This window comes from Ursus maritimus, unplaced genomic scaffold (genome assembly GCF_017311325.1).
Source record: "Ursus maritimus isolate PB19 unplaced genomic scaffold, ASM1731132v1 scaffold_34, whole genome shotgun sequence".
Taxonomy (NCBI): Eukaryota; Metazoa; Chordata; class Mammalia; order Carnivora; family Ursidae; genus Ursus; species Ursus maritimus.
The window spans coordinates 6,374,196-6,392,636 of NW_024426008.1; the positions used below are offsets into that span (position 1 = coordinate 6,374,196).

The window sequence follows — 18,441 nt, forward strand, 5'->3', positions numbered from 1 at the left end:
CCCTCTACCCGTGCTTCTGATGAACAGATCATAAGAGCCCCCTCAGGAAATGCTTTTGTGCAGTTTTGGGAAGAGCGTTTATTATGTGAAAGGAAAATGGGAAAGATCAGATTACTTTACAACTTCTAATCTTCTTTGAGATGTGCTTCCCATCATTTCTACTCCCCCCTTCACGTGTCCTTCCCCTTCTCAAGTCTCTCATTTTATTTTTTAAAGACTTTTATTTATTTGTCAGAGAGCGCATAAGCAGGGGGGAGCAGCAGACAGAGGGAGAAGCAGGCTCCCTGCTGAACAAGGAGCCTGATGGGGGACTCGATCCCAGGACCCTGGGATCATGACCTGAGCTGAAGGCAGACACTTAACCGACTGAGCCACCCAGGTGCCCCATCAAGTCTCTCATTTTAATCTCTCTCTCTCTCTCTGATGGGTTATCAAATCCGTTTCCATTTTCTGTTCTTATTTGGCATAGGAATTGGAAGGGGGAATTACATGGCATCACATGTTTCTCCTGTAAAAACTGAATCCTTGTATTATGTGGCCTGGAGTCAGGGACATTTCTGGGGAGGGTTGGGCCAGGGGCAAACTGTGTGTGCACCCAAGTCACCAATGCTTTTATACAGGTAAAATCTGGCTACAGTGACTTGAAAGGCAAAAGAGCAATGTCACCGAAGTGCAACATGGCTGTGAAGGACAAGAGAGGGGTAGTGTTGACAGCTTGAGTCAGCCATGACTTAATACATTCTTTGATCATGCTTGACATGGGACATGTAAATTATGCATCGTCAAAAACCTTTTGAATTTTAGGTGAACTTGTAACAGTATATCCATCCACCCACCTCTCTGTCCATCCACAAACCCATCCCTGATTCATCCATACGCATCTGTCTGTCCACCCATCCAGGCACCCATTCATGATTCAACCATCCATCCATTTGTTCATCTCTTCATGTAACAAGTATGAATTACAAGGCCACTCTGTGTCAGGATCCGTGGAAGTATTGAGTGACCTAGCCCACTGATCTTCAACTGCTTTACCACCAAGCCGGGGTCCCCTTCATCATCTATACTCCCCCATGACCTCATGTTTTCAAAAGATTTTATCTCAAAAAAATACTCATAAAGTAACAATTAATTTGCTTCCTAATTTTCGTCAGGCATACACAGCTACAACTACCACCCAGAGCCTTTGAATACCCAGAGGTCACTAGCCAAAAGCCAAACAATTGACACCTGGTTATTACACTTACAGGACTCTTGGAGTCCACAGCAGGGGTTATAAAGTGATGGTTGTTGAATTACACTGTGACCCAGATATATGTTCTTTGGGCCAAATAAGTTTTTTAAAATGGAATCAGTTGCCAGAAAGTCCCAGCTTTTCTTGCTCCGGGTGGTTTGGTAACACTAGGCCTTTCCCTTTGTGGCAACACGCAGCCGGACCTAAGCTGCAGTGCTCTGTAAGAAGACTCCTTTGCTCTCCAAATTGCCACCATCCCTGCTTGGCCGGTTCACCTTCTGCCTCCATTGATACTGAGTTTGGGACCACCTTCTTGGACCAGTAAGGATCAGATGCCCGAGAAATTAATTTATCGGAGGCCCTACAATGAGGAAGCAATAGACCTTGACCTGAAACCTGTGTTTTCCTGTACAGTGCTCTGCTGTCTTCCTAAGTGACTGCTCTCCTGCAACTCTTGTCCTTGTCTGGCCCCAGGGCATTCCCACCATCTCATAGCATGGCAGTTACCCAGATTAATAGTGTTCTGTCTAATGCTCTCATAGGGATGGTTCCTAATGGTCCCCAAGGCGTTCGTAAGAGATCCTGTTCCTCTCGTAACAATTAGAAATGACAGACTGGACTCTTTTCCTAGTTAGGATGTAGAAAAGCCTGAGACATTCATCTCCCCCAACACCAAGATAACACATTAAGCTACACAGACTACAGAATCGTGGTTTTGAAACCAATCTGAGCGCAAAGAAACCTAAATACTGAAATCCAGAATGTCCTTCCTGGGACAGTGGAGACCTGCGCTGGCTTCACTTCTGCTGGTGCGGAAGGAGGAAGAGGAGTACGCCGTAGGTGGGGACAAGGGAACCAGCCAAATCTTTAGCAAGCTTTCAATGGCCACGAGTGGGCTGACTTAACTGATTCGGATCGCCAAGACTCCAGCTACAGAGTGAGTTGCACTTTCCACCACCATTTGGCCCTAGGCCTTCACCAAGAGAAGAGGGAAGAAGTCAGACGGGGCTGGAGAACTGAGTGAAATTCCTCCGAGGCGCTCCAGACTTTCAGCCAGGGTAGGGTAGCTCTTGCCCACAGCAGGGAAAGGACCACACAGGGAGGTCCTTCTGAAGTGCTGAGAGCCAGAGATGGGACTGGAGAGCAAAGGAGACTCCTTGAAGCTCAAAAAGTTGAGAGCAGGGCTGTAAAGCGTAGAGAACTCTCCAGAGTCTTATGGGTGCTAAGATCCCAAGCCCTGCTGAAGGGTAAGTTCCGATAGCATTCTCAAGCATTTGAAACCAGGGGTGAGTAAACTCTAACCAAAGTTGCGACAAAGGTAAATCTGAGCAAAGAGGCAACCAAGTTACAGAAAACCTAACTTAACTAAGGTTGGGAGTTCTACTTTGCTGAGTTTAATTCTGCAACGCAGAGACCCAAATGGATTAGGTGGAGCCAGATCTACCCTTTCCTGCCAACCACACTCCAAGCAATCCAGGTCCTTGCTGGCAAGACACACACCTCATTTAATTAATGTACACTAATCATATGCACAATTAACGTACACTAGTAATTTGCACTCATTCTTAGGATACTACTGCACATTTCTGTAATCTGGTATGGTATGCTAAGGGAGGATCAATAAGAGAGTGTTCCTTTTGGCAAAAAGAATACCAGATAGGCAGAAGGGAGACGTGATTACCCAACCTCACCGAATTTATTAGAAAAGCGTATTTTTAGAGAATTGTTAGCTCTTAAAGAACTCAACTAATCACTGGTCTTTACATCACAATGTCTCATTAGAGACACTATTACTCTTAGTAGAACAGCTCCTGATGCAAGATTTAAAGGATAGAAAATCCTTATTTTCCATTACCAAACAGAGTTTTTGCCAGAAACAAATGTCCAGTGAGAGATCTGAGGGGGCAAACAAAAAATTTGGTTAATTGGCCTTAGTGTCTTTCTGAAAACCTGATCATTAAATGGTTTCTTCCTTGGTGAGTCAGGGAGACTTAGTTTCTAGTGATATTAGTGTCTCTACCTTTCCTCCATTGGTTTTGAACCCTTTCCCTACTCTGAACATTTGTAGTTAGCCTTTCTCTGTGGGTAACTTCTTAGATGAAGTCTTTTCAGTGCTTAGCTGTTGGAGATCTGCAGTCAAACCCAAAGCAAAGGATACCAATTTGAGGACTTTTATTTTAAAGAGGGGTCTTGGCTTTGCTCTGAATATCTTGACATGCTTCCTGACATTTCCCCCAACATCAAAATTCTGATTTCAGTCATGCACAGGGCTAGCAGGGGAACAAAGGCTATTCTGAGGGTGAGGAGAGACCATGCTCTGTGCCAGGCACTAGTCTAATGGCTTTTCATCTGTCAACTGTTTGCTTTGTACACCAGATCTTCATGGTAGGGACTATTTTTATCTTCATTTCATGGAATCAAGGAGCTCTAGCATTAGTGGTTCTCTATTCCTGTGTGCAGTTTCTAGCTCAGGGCTCAGCAAACTTTTTCTACGTTAGGCGGTGCAGATCATAGGATTTCTGTTCCAACTACTCAATCTTGCCCTTGGAGCATGACCGCATCCATAGGCAGTATGCAAACAGATGGGTGTGGCTGTGTTCCAGTAAGAATTGGTCCTGAAATGTGAATGTCATGTAATTTTCATAGTCATGACATTACTATTCTTTGTTCAATTGTTCTAAACCATTTAAAAATGGGAAAACCAATCTTGGCTCAAGGGCTGCACAAAGCCTGGTGGTGGTCAGGATTCAGCCTGCAGGCTTTAGTTTGCGGATCTCTGACCTAGATTAAAATTGAGACCTCACTGCTCTCCCATCAGGTCTGAATATCAAGCACCTGGAATGGATTGCCTCATCACTGATAAGATGCAATGTTTAGAATTTGAAAGAGGCTCTCTCTAAGAACTGATGGAAACTGTCATTTTGATATGCTCTGCCAGGGCACGTAGGAGGGCAGGCACACGGCTCTGGACCATATCGTGTTGGTAGTGATGGTGGCACAGGCACTGAGAAGTGCTTTGGGACCAAGCCGACTTGGATTTGAACCTCACTTCTGCATTCACTAGCCGAGTGACTTTGAGCAAGTTATTTTTCCTTTCTGAATGTCAGAATCCTCATCTACAAAAGGAGGATAAGCAGTCCTCCTTTATGATTATTAAGCGACAGAATACAGACATTGCTTGACAACATAAGTGATCATATATTGCTCAGAACATTAGAGTTTAGTAGAAAGTAGCGCTGCATGCATTTCTATGATGTTCCTGACCAGTTCTGTTTAGTTCAGTGTTGCTTTTGGACTGTACACTATTTTATCTACTTATTCTTTTATTAAAAAGGCAGGAATTGTTCCTCTTTTAATCATTGCAAATATATAACATATGAGTATTTACGACATATGTGTAGTTTAAAGAATAGTTGAAAAAAGGCCCAGGACCCCCTGACTCTGCTTATGAATTAGAATATCACCAGATGCTCTGAAGTCTCCTGTGCACCCCTCCCAGATCACCCCCTTCCCTCCTCTGCACTGTTCTGAATTTGGGGTTATTCATTCTCTCATTTTGCCTTTGTAAATGTACTTCGTGTTATCACTAAATCCTGCATTGCTTTGTTTTTGACTTCCCTAAAATGGAATCATACTCTAGTCTTGCGTCTCACTTGGTCATCAGCAGTGTGCTTGAGGCTGTTCCACGTGGATGCGTGTAGCCCTAGGTCTTCATTTGTCCTTCTATGTAACTAATATTCTATGATGTGACCATGTCACATTTTATGTATCCACTCTGCTCATGGACATTTGGGTTATTTCTAGGCTTCTTGAATAATTCTCATGGGAGTGTATGTAAAGGAGTTCCTAGCCTAGGTATGAACCTAAGTGGAATTGGAGAGCCATAGAGTGTGAGCTTTTCTAGGAAGTGATGGCTTGTTGCTAATGGGATTGCCCCAACTTACATTCACACCCACAGTACATGAGGGTCCCCAGTGCTTCATAACCTTTTTTCTTTTCTGTTAAGCTCTTAAAAATTGAAGTATAACAGAATCAGAAAAGTGTACAAGGCATAAATATAAAGCTCGGTGAGTTATTACCAAGCAAGCATGTAGGTAACTACCCCCCAATTCAGGGAGAATTGGTAACACCCCAGAAGCTTCTCTTCTGCCCCTTCTCAATATTTGCCTTCTCCCTCCTCCCCAAAGGTGATCACATCTCTGACTTTTAACACATTAGTTGTGTTTTACTCATTTTTGAAAACTCTGTAAACTGAATTCATTCAGTGTGTACTCGTTTATATCTGTCCTCTTCTGTTCAGTTTTTTTTTCTTTTTTTTTAAAGATTTTATTTATTTATTCGACAGAGAGAGAGACAGCCAGCGAGAGAGGGAACACAAGCAGGGGGAGTGGGAGAGGTAGAAGCAGGCTCACAGCGGAAGAGCCTGATGTGGGGCTCGATCCCAGAACGCCGGGATCACGCCCTGAGCCGAAGGCAGACGCTTAACCGCTGTGCCACCCAGGCGCCCCTCTTGTGTTCAGTTTTATTTTTGTGATAGTCACCCATCTTGTGTGGAGCTTTATTCGTTCATTTCATTTCATGGCTGTATAGCATCCCCTTGTATATCCATTCTCCTGTTGGTAGACATTTGAGTTTCCTATTTTTTTTCCTACTACAAAGGCACTACGATAATTCTATATATTTCTTGGTGCGGCACACAGGAGTTTGTTGCATATGGAACTACTAATGGAATCGTCATATTATAGGGTAAACATGTTGAACTTTTGTAGATAATGCCAGTTTCCCAGAAAGTTCTACCACATTGCTGCTCCACTGGCAGTATTAAGGGTTGCTTTTGCTGCAAAGCCTCATGAGTGCTTGGTACTAGGTTTTAAATTTTAACTATTTAGATGGTTGTAGAAATGATTTCTCATAGTTTTAATTTGCATTTTCCTGATCATAAAGAGGTTAAGCACATTTTCACTAGTTGTGGGCTATTTGGATATCTTATGAAGTGCCTATGTATGTCTTGTGCTGATTTTTCTTAGAATATATATGTGTATGTATATAAAATATATATGTATATATATTTGTTATACATGTATATAAATATATATGTATATAAAATGTTATATATGTATATAAAATATACATATTTTATATAAATGTATATAAAATATATTTGTGTATATATACAAATATATGTATATAAAATATATATTTTAAAATATATAAAAAACATATATATATTTTAAAAAGTGTATTGTTTATTGATTTATAAAGGAGTTAAAAAAATCTACATAGAGGTCTTTTTCTTGATTATACATGTTAGTGAAATCTTTTTCCCCCCCGCGCTGGGGCTCACCATTTCACACCCTGAATGAGATGTCCCAATGAGCAGAGGTCTTTGAGTTTAACGGCGCCCCCTCTGGAGCTGCGTGGCACTGTACCTGCTGCCATCTGTCGGATTTACAAAGGACAGGAACAGGGTCAGACCACCTAAGGAAGCAGAACTTACTCACTTTCCAACATGAACTTCCAAATTACAACCTTTCACAATTAACTTGTTCCCAGACTGAATACAAAAGAGGGGTGAGCTTTCAAACCAAACTGGGATTTTAAGAATAAACAATGTGTAGCTTATATACAAAGGTGCTGACATTTTAACCACCAGGAGCATGGCCAGGTCTCCAGAGTAGAGCCCTTTCATGTCAAGCAGGAGGATTAGCCTGGAGCAGAGCTAATGGCTTGGGCTGCTTTGGCTCTGGTCCTGGTTCCCTTTGGCCCCCCGTCTGGGTCATTAGGCTGAAGTCTGCATTGAGGGCCACTAGAGTGGGGGTGCTGCTTAGTAACATGCTGGACAGCTCAGCTCTGTGCTTTGTCCCTTGTCAGGGGGAGCTATGAATGTATGGGTGAGTGAGTGAGAATGTGGCGGGGAGGAAATAGCATCTAATATTTGGATTTAGTAATTTATTTTTCAGTGGAAGGTAAAATAGTACTCTTAGAACTTAAGAGAGCTATGGAGAAATCCTTGTATGTATTGAAAAAACTTTTTAAAAACCCCTTGTCCCTTTCCCATCAATATAGTGGTGACGTTTTTGAACTTGTTGTTATGGTATCAAGAAGAGATATAATAACAGTGACTGTGACTTGAAAAAAGAATGAAAGAAAGATAGGAATTGCATTGAAAGGGCCCATACAGTGCTGATCAGGATGAGTAAATAAAGATGTTACCTTTGTGATCTCACAGGGAAACTTTAGAACACTAAGGCTATAGAGGAAAGCCCAAAAGGCTTTAGAAAGACATTATTTTCTTAAAGCAGGTGTTTGATTAATCCCTCAGAAATATTCTGTAAAGGGTGGATTAAAAATTATCTCTTCTTTTGAAAGAAAAAGGTAGCACATATGGCTACTTCTTCTTCCTTCTCCAAGGCCCTATAGTTAATGGAAAAGGTACTAGAAAGCAGATCCAGGAAAGGATACCATTTTTGGATCAGAAGTCTGACAGTGTCTCTGGAAGATGGGAAACAGATGGAGCAAATCCAGGTTAAACACATATGTAGGGTAGAAGTGGTTCTGGGTGCTTCAGGCAATAGATACACAGGGCCGCCATCATGGTGAGTGGGCAACTGCATTTGGCTCAGTTGGGTAGCTTTGACCTCTTTCTCTGGTTCCTCGTGGGCAGCAGCAGGCTTGAGCTGGAGGTACCCCGTGTGTGGGCAATACCCAGAAGAATTACAACCTTCAGTTTAAAATCAAGTTACTAACACACACTCCTCCCAGATGGCATGCCCCACCATTCACTCCTTCCTTACAAACCTCTGGAGGCCACTGCGTTAAACAGATAACATCAGATAAAAAAAAAAAAAAAAGTCCATCTGTGAATCACCCAACACTTAAGAAAACATCAACTCCATGAATGAGAGATTCTGACTTAGCGAACCAAAGGACCCTTGCCAAGAAAGCAGCATTAACAGCAAACAGGATTGGGCTTTAAAGGAAACAAAGTGGAATTTCCTCAGAGGAATAAGAGGAATGTATTGCATGAAATAGAAACAAGCAGCTATTTCAAGAACCAAATAGGTATTATGTTGGAAATGAAACTTTTAATTGGTATTTTTTAAAAAACTCAAGAAAAGCAGATGTATGAAGCTGAAGAATAAATTAGCAAGCTGGAAGTTTGAATTAAGAAATAATTCAGAAAAGGGACGCCTGGGTGGTTCAGTCAGTTAAGCATCTGCCTTTGGCTCAGGTCATGATCCCAGGGTTCTGGTATCGAGTCCCGTGTTGGGTTCCTTGCTCAGCAGGGAGCCTGCTTCTCCCTCTGCCTGCCACTCCCCCTGCTTGTGCTCTCCTCACCCCGTCCCCCAACAAATAAATAAAATCTTGAAAAAAAATAATTCAGAATGTGTTACAAAAAGACACATTTAGAAGAAACAAGGGTTATAAGGCATGGAGGAGAGACCTAGGGGTTTCAAGGTCCATTTGCTTGGGCCTCTCAAAGGAGAGGAGAGAGAAAGGGGGTGAGGAAGAGAAGAATCAAACAGTCATGGAAGAATACAAGTCGTTGGATTAGAAGTGTCCCCACAGTGCTGATCATGATATGTAAATAAAGACACTCCTCAGACCTATTCTAGTGAAATTTCAGCCACTGGGGGTAAAGAGAAGATCTCAAAAGGCTTTAGGGAGAAGGTAGATGGAATACTGTTTTGATTTAGAGGCATGAGGACTTTTGAGGGGTAAAGGAGGGAATCCATCTATGGGGAGACGCTTGGATGGAAATAGATTTAATACTACAATATAATTCTGCATTTTAGAAATAAAAATTTCCTGTTGTTTTCTTTGGCAAACTCTTCTTGGTTGTTAGTGTTACCTATTTATCCTTGGAGCATGCTTTGGATTCTCTAAGATATGTTCGGGGTTTAGTCAAAAGTGGAGTCTTTGAAATGCTGCACGATCCTGCTTTGAAGTTAGGCCCCAGAAGCTTCACAGTCATCTCTATTGCAGCCCCTTTCCTCCTCGCTGAGGCCACGACCTTGTTTACCACCCTGGAGGGCACAGCTGGGATTAGTGGCTGAGATTTCCTTTCAAAATCCAGAGGCTTCCAGTGGAAGGGTTGACTGTTCTTCCTATGCGGATGGCTTTGTTCAGGCTTGCTGGTAGCCTGACAGGATTGCCCATATTCTACCCTGAGCAAGAGGGAATGCTCTTTACCTTAGATAATCTTTTGAAGTGAGTAGGAAAGGACAGATGCTGAGTTCTATTTCATATTAAGATTGAATTTGCAAGGCTTTACTTATTGGTAACTTGATAACCTTGATTAACTGTACGGGGCACTGGAGTCCTCAGACTACACGTAGGTTTATTATGGAACAATTAATCAGGGAACACGAGCTCCAATTTCTTAGCAAAGAGCTCCTCGTGGTGAGGAATGGTGATCGGTGTTACCGGATTATTATTTATGTAGGGATTTCTCTCTCTCTCTCTTTTTTTTTTTTTTTAGTGTAGAATATCCCATTTTATTGAATGAAGGGACTCTAGGTTCTGTAATCTTCTGTATTAATACCCTAAAATTTTCTTGTGTGTTTCTAGAGGCCAGAGCCCAGCCGTTGCTGAATTTAACTTACTCCTGAAAGCTCACACTTTGGAAACCTATGGGGTGGACCCCCACCCATGCAAGGTGAGTGCCACTCATAGCAGGCTGACCTGTAACGATTGTTTTGTCCACAGAGAGTTAATTAGTGTGTGGGATATTTCTACAGGCTGACCCATTGCCCCTAATTGGAAAGGACAACAGTAGACTGTAGTCACAAGTTCTGGTGGTTGATTTTCTCCGTTACAAGCCTTCCAGTTGCTTGCTGATTGCTGTGTAGTAGCCCCGCTTTCCTAAACTAACATACATGATTCATTCACCCATCAAATGCATGGTTCTACCCCTGAGAAGTTATAGGGTCCCAACAGATTTATTTTGAAGACCCTTGTCAGCAAGAAGGCAACCTTAAAGACAGGGAAAGTAGAAGAAAAAAAAGGACTTAAAATTATATTTTGACGTTAGGAATTTTTTGTTTGTTTCCTTTGCTCATATTATTTGACGGTATTTCTCTCAAGCATGTATCAGAATCACCTGGGCTCCACCCCAGAGCTCCTGGGGGTACAGCTGGGGGATATGCTTTTTTAACAAGCCCCCAAGATGATGCACGCATTTCTAGAAATGTTTTACGAAAATGGTTTTCTTCTTTCCATACCTTAAACTACATGTCAACCAGACACTCACTAGAATTCTATACTGAGCATTTATCTCAGCCAAGCTCTTAAAGGTAAGTTCTTGGGTCCTGCTGGGACATTTCCTTACCCACATAGGATCAGCTAATCGTATTTGGTGAAGAACTAGTTCTATAGCTCTTAGTGCAGGTTGCTCGTTAGAAATACTTGGGGAGCGTCATACTCCTGCCACCCAATGACATCAGTGTCTGTGGGGGAGCAGACCAGGCTTTCCAGATGATTCCAACATGCCGCTGAGGCAGGGAGCTGATAGTACTTGTTCACATTGGCATTTTTTTTTTATTGGCACAATTATTTTAGCATATTTGCCAGGTATAAATCAGTGTATTCCATTTACTGAATTAGATTTTATCCACAATTTTGAGCCTGTTTGTCTTATTTATTACTTGGAGATGGACTTGATTTTTGTTCCTGTTATTCCTTTGCTTTTACTGATCTATGCTTAGTTTTTCTGGTTGAGGCTGGAAGCGAAGTGGGCATTTCTGGACGTATCTTTACATTAAAACTGCCAGGAATTTTGTGTGGAATTTAATCAAGTTAAATTAGGGCTTTTGTTTCATAGCATCTTTGATTCTGGGGCTAACGATGACTGAGTGCAGTTTGCCCACATTACAGGGCAACTCTGAGACCGTGGGTGGCCCCAGGACACACTTGGAAATAGACATAGTGGTTTGAGACTAACCTACCTTTTCCCAGGATGTTCTTGGACAGGTAGGTGGTCTCTTCCTCCAAGAAAAAAGCTACATATTCCTGGACCTTCCCCAGATTTTAGAAGTACTATCCTTGGAAGTCCCATCTCATAAACTCAGTTTATTGCCATGATCAATGGAATTAACCTGAAATTAACCCAGGGAGAGGATGAATGAGAATGCCATTTATCATTTATTTTATATTTCTCCATCCAAATGTTTTTATTTCTCTTTTTTTTTCCAGGATTCAACAGGCACAACAACATTTTTAGGATTCACTGCAGCAGGCTTTGTGGTATTCCAGGGAAATAAGCGAATCCATTTGATAAAATGGTAAGGACTTCTTTGGGAAACTAGCTTACCATTTTTCTTGATCTTGCTTTTTTTCCCCAGCCTTTGATTCTGCCTGTTTGGAAATGTCCGGTAGAATGCCTAGTATTCATTTCTTTGCTATGGAGCTTCTTCATGAAGGCATTATTCATCTGTAAATAAAAGCCAACCTAGGTTGCCCTAGACCTCAGGAGACCTGAGGTGTGTCTTGGGCTCAGGCGCTTTGGCTCCAAAGAGAAGGTATCCAGTGTTTCCTCACCAGCAGTGGCTGCTCTGGCCCGAGGGGTAACCTGGGGTAGGGCAGGGCAGGGTAAAAGTGCAGGTTCCTTTGAATAACTCAGGACCCTCTTCTCCTGCCCCCTCCTCTCCATTCTCCTCTTCTCCTCTGTTGAGTCCTTGTTGCAGACACTTCCTGTGTTACCCAGTCTATCAGTGAAAATGCTTTTGGCTCAAAGTAACAGGAACATCTGCTCACAGTGGCTTACAAATAAAAGGACTGATTATTTTACACAGTAAAAGTTCCAGAGGTCGGGCATTTCCATGATCCTTTAACTTGAGTGCCTGACAACACCGTGAAGGATCTGGGTCTCCATTTCCTTCTCTGTCATCCCAGGGTGGTGGCTTTTGTCCCCAGGCTCATGCTTGTAAGGTGGCCACACAAGGAACTCTGTGCATCCCATCTTCATTCAGCAACACCTAGAGCCTGGAGGAGAACATCCCCTTCCATGTGTCTCCTATTAAAACATGGAGGACTTGTTTTACAGAAGCCCTGTAGGAAACTTCCGGTATATCTTGTAGGGCAGGATTGGGTCACAATCACTTACTTAAATCAATTCCTCAGAGAAGGATGGGAACTCCACGACTGGGTTGGTCAAATCAAGACCCAACTCTTGCGGCTGGAAAGAACATGATCTGTATGGAAAGAACATAATCTGTATGAACACATCACCTTGAGGAAGAAAAAAGTCTGAGTCATGTCAATACAGAGGTGGGAGGATGGAGCAGGGTAGGTGACCAGCAGGGCCCATGGTGTCCAATCAAGGAGAAGATGGTTTGGGCAAAGAGCAAGAAGGCTGAACATATGTGGAATATTGTAAAGGCTCAGTCTTGTTCATACCTTCAGCTTGATTCAGTTTCCTCCCTGATGGCCCCTGACAGGTTTGTCACATCACCCCTGCCATCATGTCTCACTGGGTGGTGGGCTCCCCCTGTGGCCTGAAGTTCTTCTTGATGGGCCAGAGGGCATCCACCTTCAGTCGTGGGTTGGAAATGCTCTTGCATTTACCTGAAGCTCAGTTTCTTGGTTTTGTTAGCTTCAGGATTCCCGGCACCCCTTTATCAACACCCCCACTCGTGCACTGTGCTCTTGGCACCCCCCCCCCTTTCAAACGTTCTCTATTGGGTTAGCATCAGCCAGCTGATGTCCACTCCACTCCTACACCCTCTACTCCTGTTTCTGCGATCCCAGGTTTCACCAGTCTCTTCCTTGACCTCTCTGTCAGTGCCTTTTGTTCAGCTCATACTTTCTGCTCCCACTTGTTCTTTCTCCACAATGAGCATTCTCAAAACTCTTCTTCACTTCGCTTTTCTGAGTCTCTGCATACTCCATCATAAGATGGGAATCCATTACATCTGGTTGCCTTACAGGGAGGGAAGGAGTTGGGGGAGAAGCAAATGCAGCCGTGTTGTGAGTGGTGGGATTCATGAACTCTGACATCTTGTGTACGAGTAGCATGGTGGGGTGGCCAGTTTTCTTCCCTGTGTTTCCCGCACCTTGGAAAGAGCAGTATTCATCACCCTTCAGGCCATTCCAGAATAAGCTCCCTAGGGATTCCTATTGACTTCAAGAAGCACAGATAATCTGGGGACTTCTCCCATCCTACCCTAGGAGCACAGAAGACCTGCAGATTAGGTCCTCAGGTTTCTGAACGGCTTGAGCTCTGAAGTAGTTAGGGGAGAACCTAACATGTCTCAAGTGCAGATTAAATTGCAAGTCTCTGCACCTTGGGCTTCTGTTTCTTCGTGGGTCTGCTGAAGAGTCAACGTGGACAATGCCCGGACCATTCGTTTCTGGTTCTACATCATGGCGCTCCTGGCGGGGTGCTGACGTCACCCCTGCCCCTTTCCAGCCTCTGCCTGGACATGTGTATTTGGAACAGCTGCGGACATGTTACCAAAACAGATTTTATTCCCACATTAATCCTAGTTTTGTTTTTTGTTTTTTAACATCCACTGAGCTGTGTCCCTCTTGCAAATCCTCTCCTAAGTTCGAACGGCTTAATGTGGCCACACTGTTCTTTTCCCCTCAGGAAAAAACACAGGGGCACAAATCACCCTCCTAGAAATCAGATCAAAGGAATAAAAATAGAATTGTCTCCTCTCTTTACACATTGCTGCTCACCAAGGAGGTGACCTAGGGTCCCCATTTCAGGCTGATTTTAATTGAGCAGCTCCTTAAGATAAAAACCCAAAGTCCCTCTTTTGACTACCATGTGTCAAGCTGTCCTCACAACCTCTCAATATTTAGTAAAACTATTCTCTCGTGAGCAGGGAGAGCAGAAATGAAAATTTTGCAGCCTGGTGTGTGCGTTTCTCGAAGATGGATGTGAAAGAGCGAGGGAGACAGACACTGTGAATCCATATCGTTCCATTACCCGGACCGGAAATAATCACATCCTTCCTACCTCGCAAAGTAGGCTGGCCAATTAATATTGTTTTGGTCGTTAACGTTCACAAAAGCTCCAGAGCTCCTTGGAAGAAAGACGCAGCTTGACTGTAAAAAATGGAAGAAATAATTCCGAGCTGCCTCCGGATCCTCTCTTGGGAAGAAAATTGCTGTATAATTCACTTGGGGGCTTTTCACTGCTCATTAGGCCTTCACTGATGATAAGATAATATCTTGTTTCATTGCAGTCGGCTTGGTATTTGCGAGGCAGCCAGATTCCTGTGGGAAACCCAGGTACCTGGGTTAGCTGCCACTTTCTTTTTTTCCTTCTCACCCAAAGAGATTTTCTTTTCTTAGGCCAGATGTCTACAAATTGAAGTTTGAAGGGAAGACATTTTATGTGATTGGCACCCAGAAGGAGGTCAGTGACTGCTTTTCTAAACCTGTAGTTGTGTGTGTGTGTGTGTGTGTGCGCGTGTGTGCGTGCACACGAGAGAGGGACGTGAGCATAAAACGTGCCTTTAGTGTTGTAGCCCCAGGCAGCACCACTTTGAAGTTTACGATGATAATGGGAGCTGTATGCTGAACATTTTAGAGGTAAACAAATAGGGGGTTTGCACATTTAAGAACAAAGTCAGTGAAATGAGTCCAGCAGAGAAAGACAAATACCTTATGATTTCACTCATATGTGGAATTTAGGAAACAAAACAGATGAACATAGGGGAAGGGAAGGAAAGATAAAATAAGTTGAAAATAGGGAGACAAATCATAAGAGACTCTTAACTACAGGGAACAAACTGAGGGTTGCTGGAGGGGGTGGATGGGGCAACTGGGCGATGGGCCTTAAGGAAGCACGTGATGTAATGAGCACTGGGTGTTATACACAACTGATGAATCACTAAATTCTACCCCTGAAACTAATAGTCCACGACATGTTAACCAAATTGAATTTAAATAAAAAATTTAAGAAAAAAAGAACAAAGTCAGGGAGCAATGCTTGACCATATACTGCTGTGTAAAAAATAGACTGGGATAGAAAATGGAAACTGCTCCTGAAACTAATATTATACTGCGTGTTAACTAACTGGAATTTGAATTTAAAAAAAAAAAAAGGAAAATGGAGCCTCCTCCTACCTCTGTAGTCTGCCAAAATATAGATTTATGAAACCAGCAAAGAATACTTCCAAAGCTGGATATTCAACCACTGCTGGCAAGAGGGTTTTTTTGGTTTTGTTTTGTTTTTTTTTTTTTTCAAATTTCCATCAACATTTATTGGAATTAACAGCTTTTTTTAAATAACAATTTTTTATTATGTTATGTTAGTCACCATAGAGTACATCCCTAGTTTTTGATTTAAAGTTCCATGATTCATTGTTTGCGTATAACACCCAGTGCACCATGCAATACGTGCCCTCCTTACTACCCATCACCGGCCTATCCCAGTCCCCCACCCCCCTCCCCTCTGAAGTCCTCAGTTTGTTTCCCAGAGTCCATAGTTTCTCATGGTTCATTCCCCCTGCTGTTTACCACCCCCTTCATTCTTCCCTTCCTTCTCCTACCGATCTTCCTATTTCTTATGTTCCATAAATGAGTGAAACCACTCGGCTCCTTCCACGACTTAGCTATTATGGACAATGCTGCTATGAACATTGGGGTGCATATGGCCCTTCTCTTCACTACGTCTGTATCTTTGGGGTAAATACCCAGTAGTGCAATGGCTGGATCATAGGGTACCTCTATTTTTAACTTTTTAAGGGACCTCCACACTGTTTTCCAAAGTGGCCGTACCAACTTGCATTCCCACCAACAGTGTAAGAGAGAGTTTTATAAATAGAGTCTATCCATCCCAGGAGTCTCAAGGAAGCTGCTGGATAGAGTTTGGGCTCATCAGGGACGGCATTTGAGAGGAGGCCGTCGTGGAAACTGTGAACCTCAGGGCTAGGTCTGGAGGTTTGCAGATTTTCTTGCCTAGTTTTTAGATCAAGCATGGATTACTCAGCCATGGCAAAGTTTTTAAAGGAACCCAAGTGTGATTGAGAGGCGGGTGATTCCTGGGTTGTTGAGAAGGATTGACTGTGAGGCTGTTTTTTGTTAGAAACAGGGTCCAGCTAGATCTGGGGCGTCTGCAAAGGGTGAAGGAGGCGGGGCACCATTTCAACAGCCCTTTTAAGACCACAGCAATGCCTAAGTTCCTTTTACTCTGTTCAGCAGGTGGGGGGAGTACAAATTGGTAAATACTCTGTTTCACATGCCCTTTCTTGTTTTGTCTTTTTTATTAGAAAAAAGCCGTGTTGGCATTCCATACTTCCACACCAGCTGCCTGCAAACATCTTTGGAAGTGTGGGGTGGAGAACCAGGCCTTTTATAAGTATGTAGCTTTTATTCATTTAATCATAGGTTGTAACAGCATCCATGGAACCACTTATGTTTTACAAATAGCTGCATATTCATTTCTTTTAATTCAGTTTTTTTAAATCATATTTAAGGGAATTGTAAATTTGGTGCATTGTGCAGGGTCACTCCCAACCAAGCCTGAGCTCCACGCAGGGTGATGCCCATAGAATTGCAATGGGTGCTTTTTTTTTTTTTTTTTTGCATTGCTATTTCCATTCAACATATCACAGAATCTGATTTTGGTTGGGTGCCCCACTCAGAAGCAGACCTTGAGAAGAGTTGAGTGCAAGTAGTTTCTTTGGGATATGGTTTCTGGATACACCGGTGGGGGTGGGGGTGGGGAAGGGAGGTGGGGCAGCCAGCAACATAGGGCATGTCGTCCATCAGGTCATTCCTGAGGGCAGCTGTGCGCAGCTCTGCTGGGGAACTCTGTCAGGCTGTAGAACTTGCCTCAGAGTTCTCCCACTGACCAGCAAAGGGCCCGGGCTGTTTGTCTACCAACTCCCCATTCATTTTGGTTGAAGGCCACTTTAGAGGGCAGAGTTAATGCTCTCTGGCTTACTCTGAGTGTGGGCTGAATGTGCTCTCACAACCAGAGAAGGAAAGCTTTGGCAGAAAGTCACAGGTGTTTGTAGTAAGAAGCCTTCAGCATTCAGAGATGAGAGCCAAAGTCTTGTGGGTGGAATGTGGTCAGAGGCTCGCATCATGGAAAGTCAGTTCTGGACAGGACTTCAGAAATCATCCATAAAGCTCTCAGGTTTCAAGAGAGCTTCAAATTTATGATCATCCCACCGAGTTCCAGCTTCTCCTCTTTGAGACACACCTGCTGATTGGGAGAGTGGTGGTGAGGGACACAGTCAGAAGCCCAGGCTAGCCCTGCCCAGGGTATCAGCTGGCCCCTGGAGCTCATCCAGGCAGCCTTTGCTCTTACCCCTACACTGAATTCTGCTGTGCTCGTTAGACTTGTGTCTCTGAAAATGCTGAGTCTCTGAACCTCCTGGGCTTTGGCTGACAAGGATCAGGAGAATGATGGCTTGGACAATCTTTTTCAAATCTTTTTTTATCCACAGAACTCTTTTCCTCAAACAGAAGTGTAGGCAAAACCTAGTAGGTAAGAAAGGATAAAAATAGAGGAGCTGTGGTTGTTGGTGGGGACTCGGGGACTGAAGACCCTTCACCTGTTGCTCACTGCATCTCAGGAGCTCGGGTGACCAGTTGTCTGCATTTGCCCGGCCTTCCCCAGGCTCAGCATTGAGAGTCTTGTGTCCGGGGAGAACTCTTTGTCCCGGGCAGATCCTATCAGGAGGATAGTTTGAAAGCCCTTGGCTGAGATGACCTCCAAAGTGAGTGAGGGTATGTGTCAAAAGACCTTCCCACAATCGTCTTCACCTCAAGGCATCAGTGGGTCCTGTGGGGTGTTTGGGAACTGGTATATAAGGGCACCTGATTGCCTCTGAAACCATGTCCAGGCCTGTCACTGCCCACGAGAGCTGAGAGAGGGAGGGGCAGAGGGTTTGATGCTCTGTCTCCAGTTGCAGCCTATGTGTATTTTGCTGTTGTTTTTAATTATTTGAAAAAATGAGATCACATACCATAAAAATCACCCTTTTAAAGTATACAGCCAGTGGTTTTTAGTATCATTCACAAAGTCATGCAACCGTCACTGCTATCCAATTCCAGGACATTCTTATCCCCTCAAAAAGAAACCTTGCACCCATTAACAGTCACTCCCCATTCCCCGCCTCTCCCCAGACCTTGGCAACCACTGGTTTACTTTCCGTGTTTATGGATTCACCCATTCTGGACATTTCATCTAAACAGAATCATAAACTATGTGGCCTTTTGTGCCTGGCTTCTTTCACTTAAGT

The 18,441-nt window shown here is 43.4% G+C and overlaps 1 protein-coding gene across 1 annotated transcript in view; it reads left to right on the plus strand.

Annotated features, from left to right (window-relative positions):
- LOC103667621 (FERM domain-containing protein 3) overlaps positions 1-18,441 on the plus strand; it is an 81,690-nt gene that overhangs the window by 53,889 nt on the left and 9,360 nt on the right. Inside the window, exons 6-9 of the mRNA XM_008695796.2 lie at positions 9,806-9,893; positions 11,429-11,517; positions 14,537-14,600; positions 16,459-16,547. Of these exons, the coding sequence (XP_008694018.2) occupies positions 9,806-9,893; positions 11,429-11,517; positions 14,537-14,600; positions 16,459-16,547 (330 nt within the window). The remainder of the gene's footprint in view (positions 1-9,805; positions 9,894-11,428; positions 11,518-14,536; positions 14,601-16,458; positions 16,548-18,441) is intronic.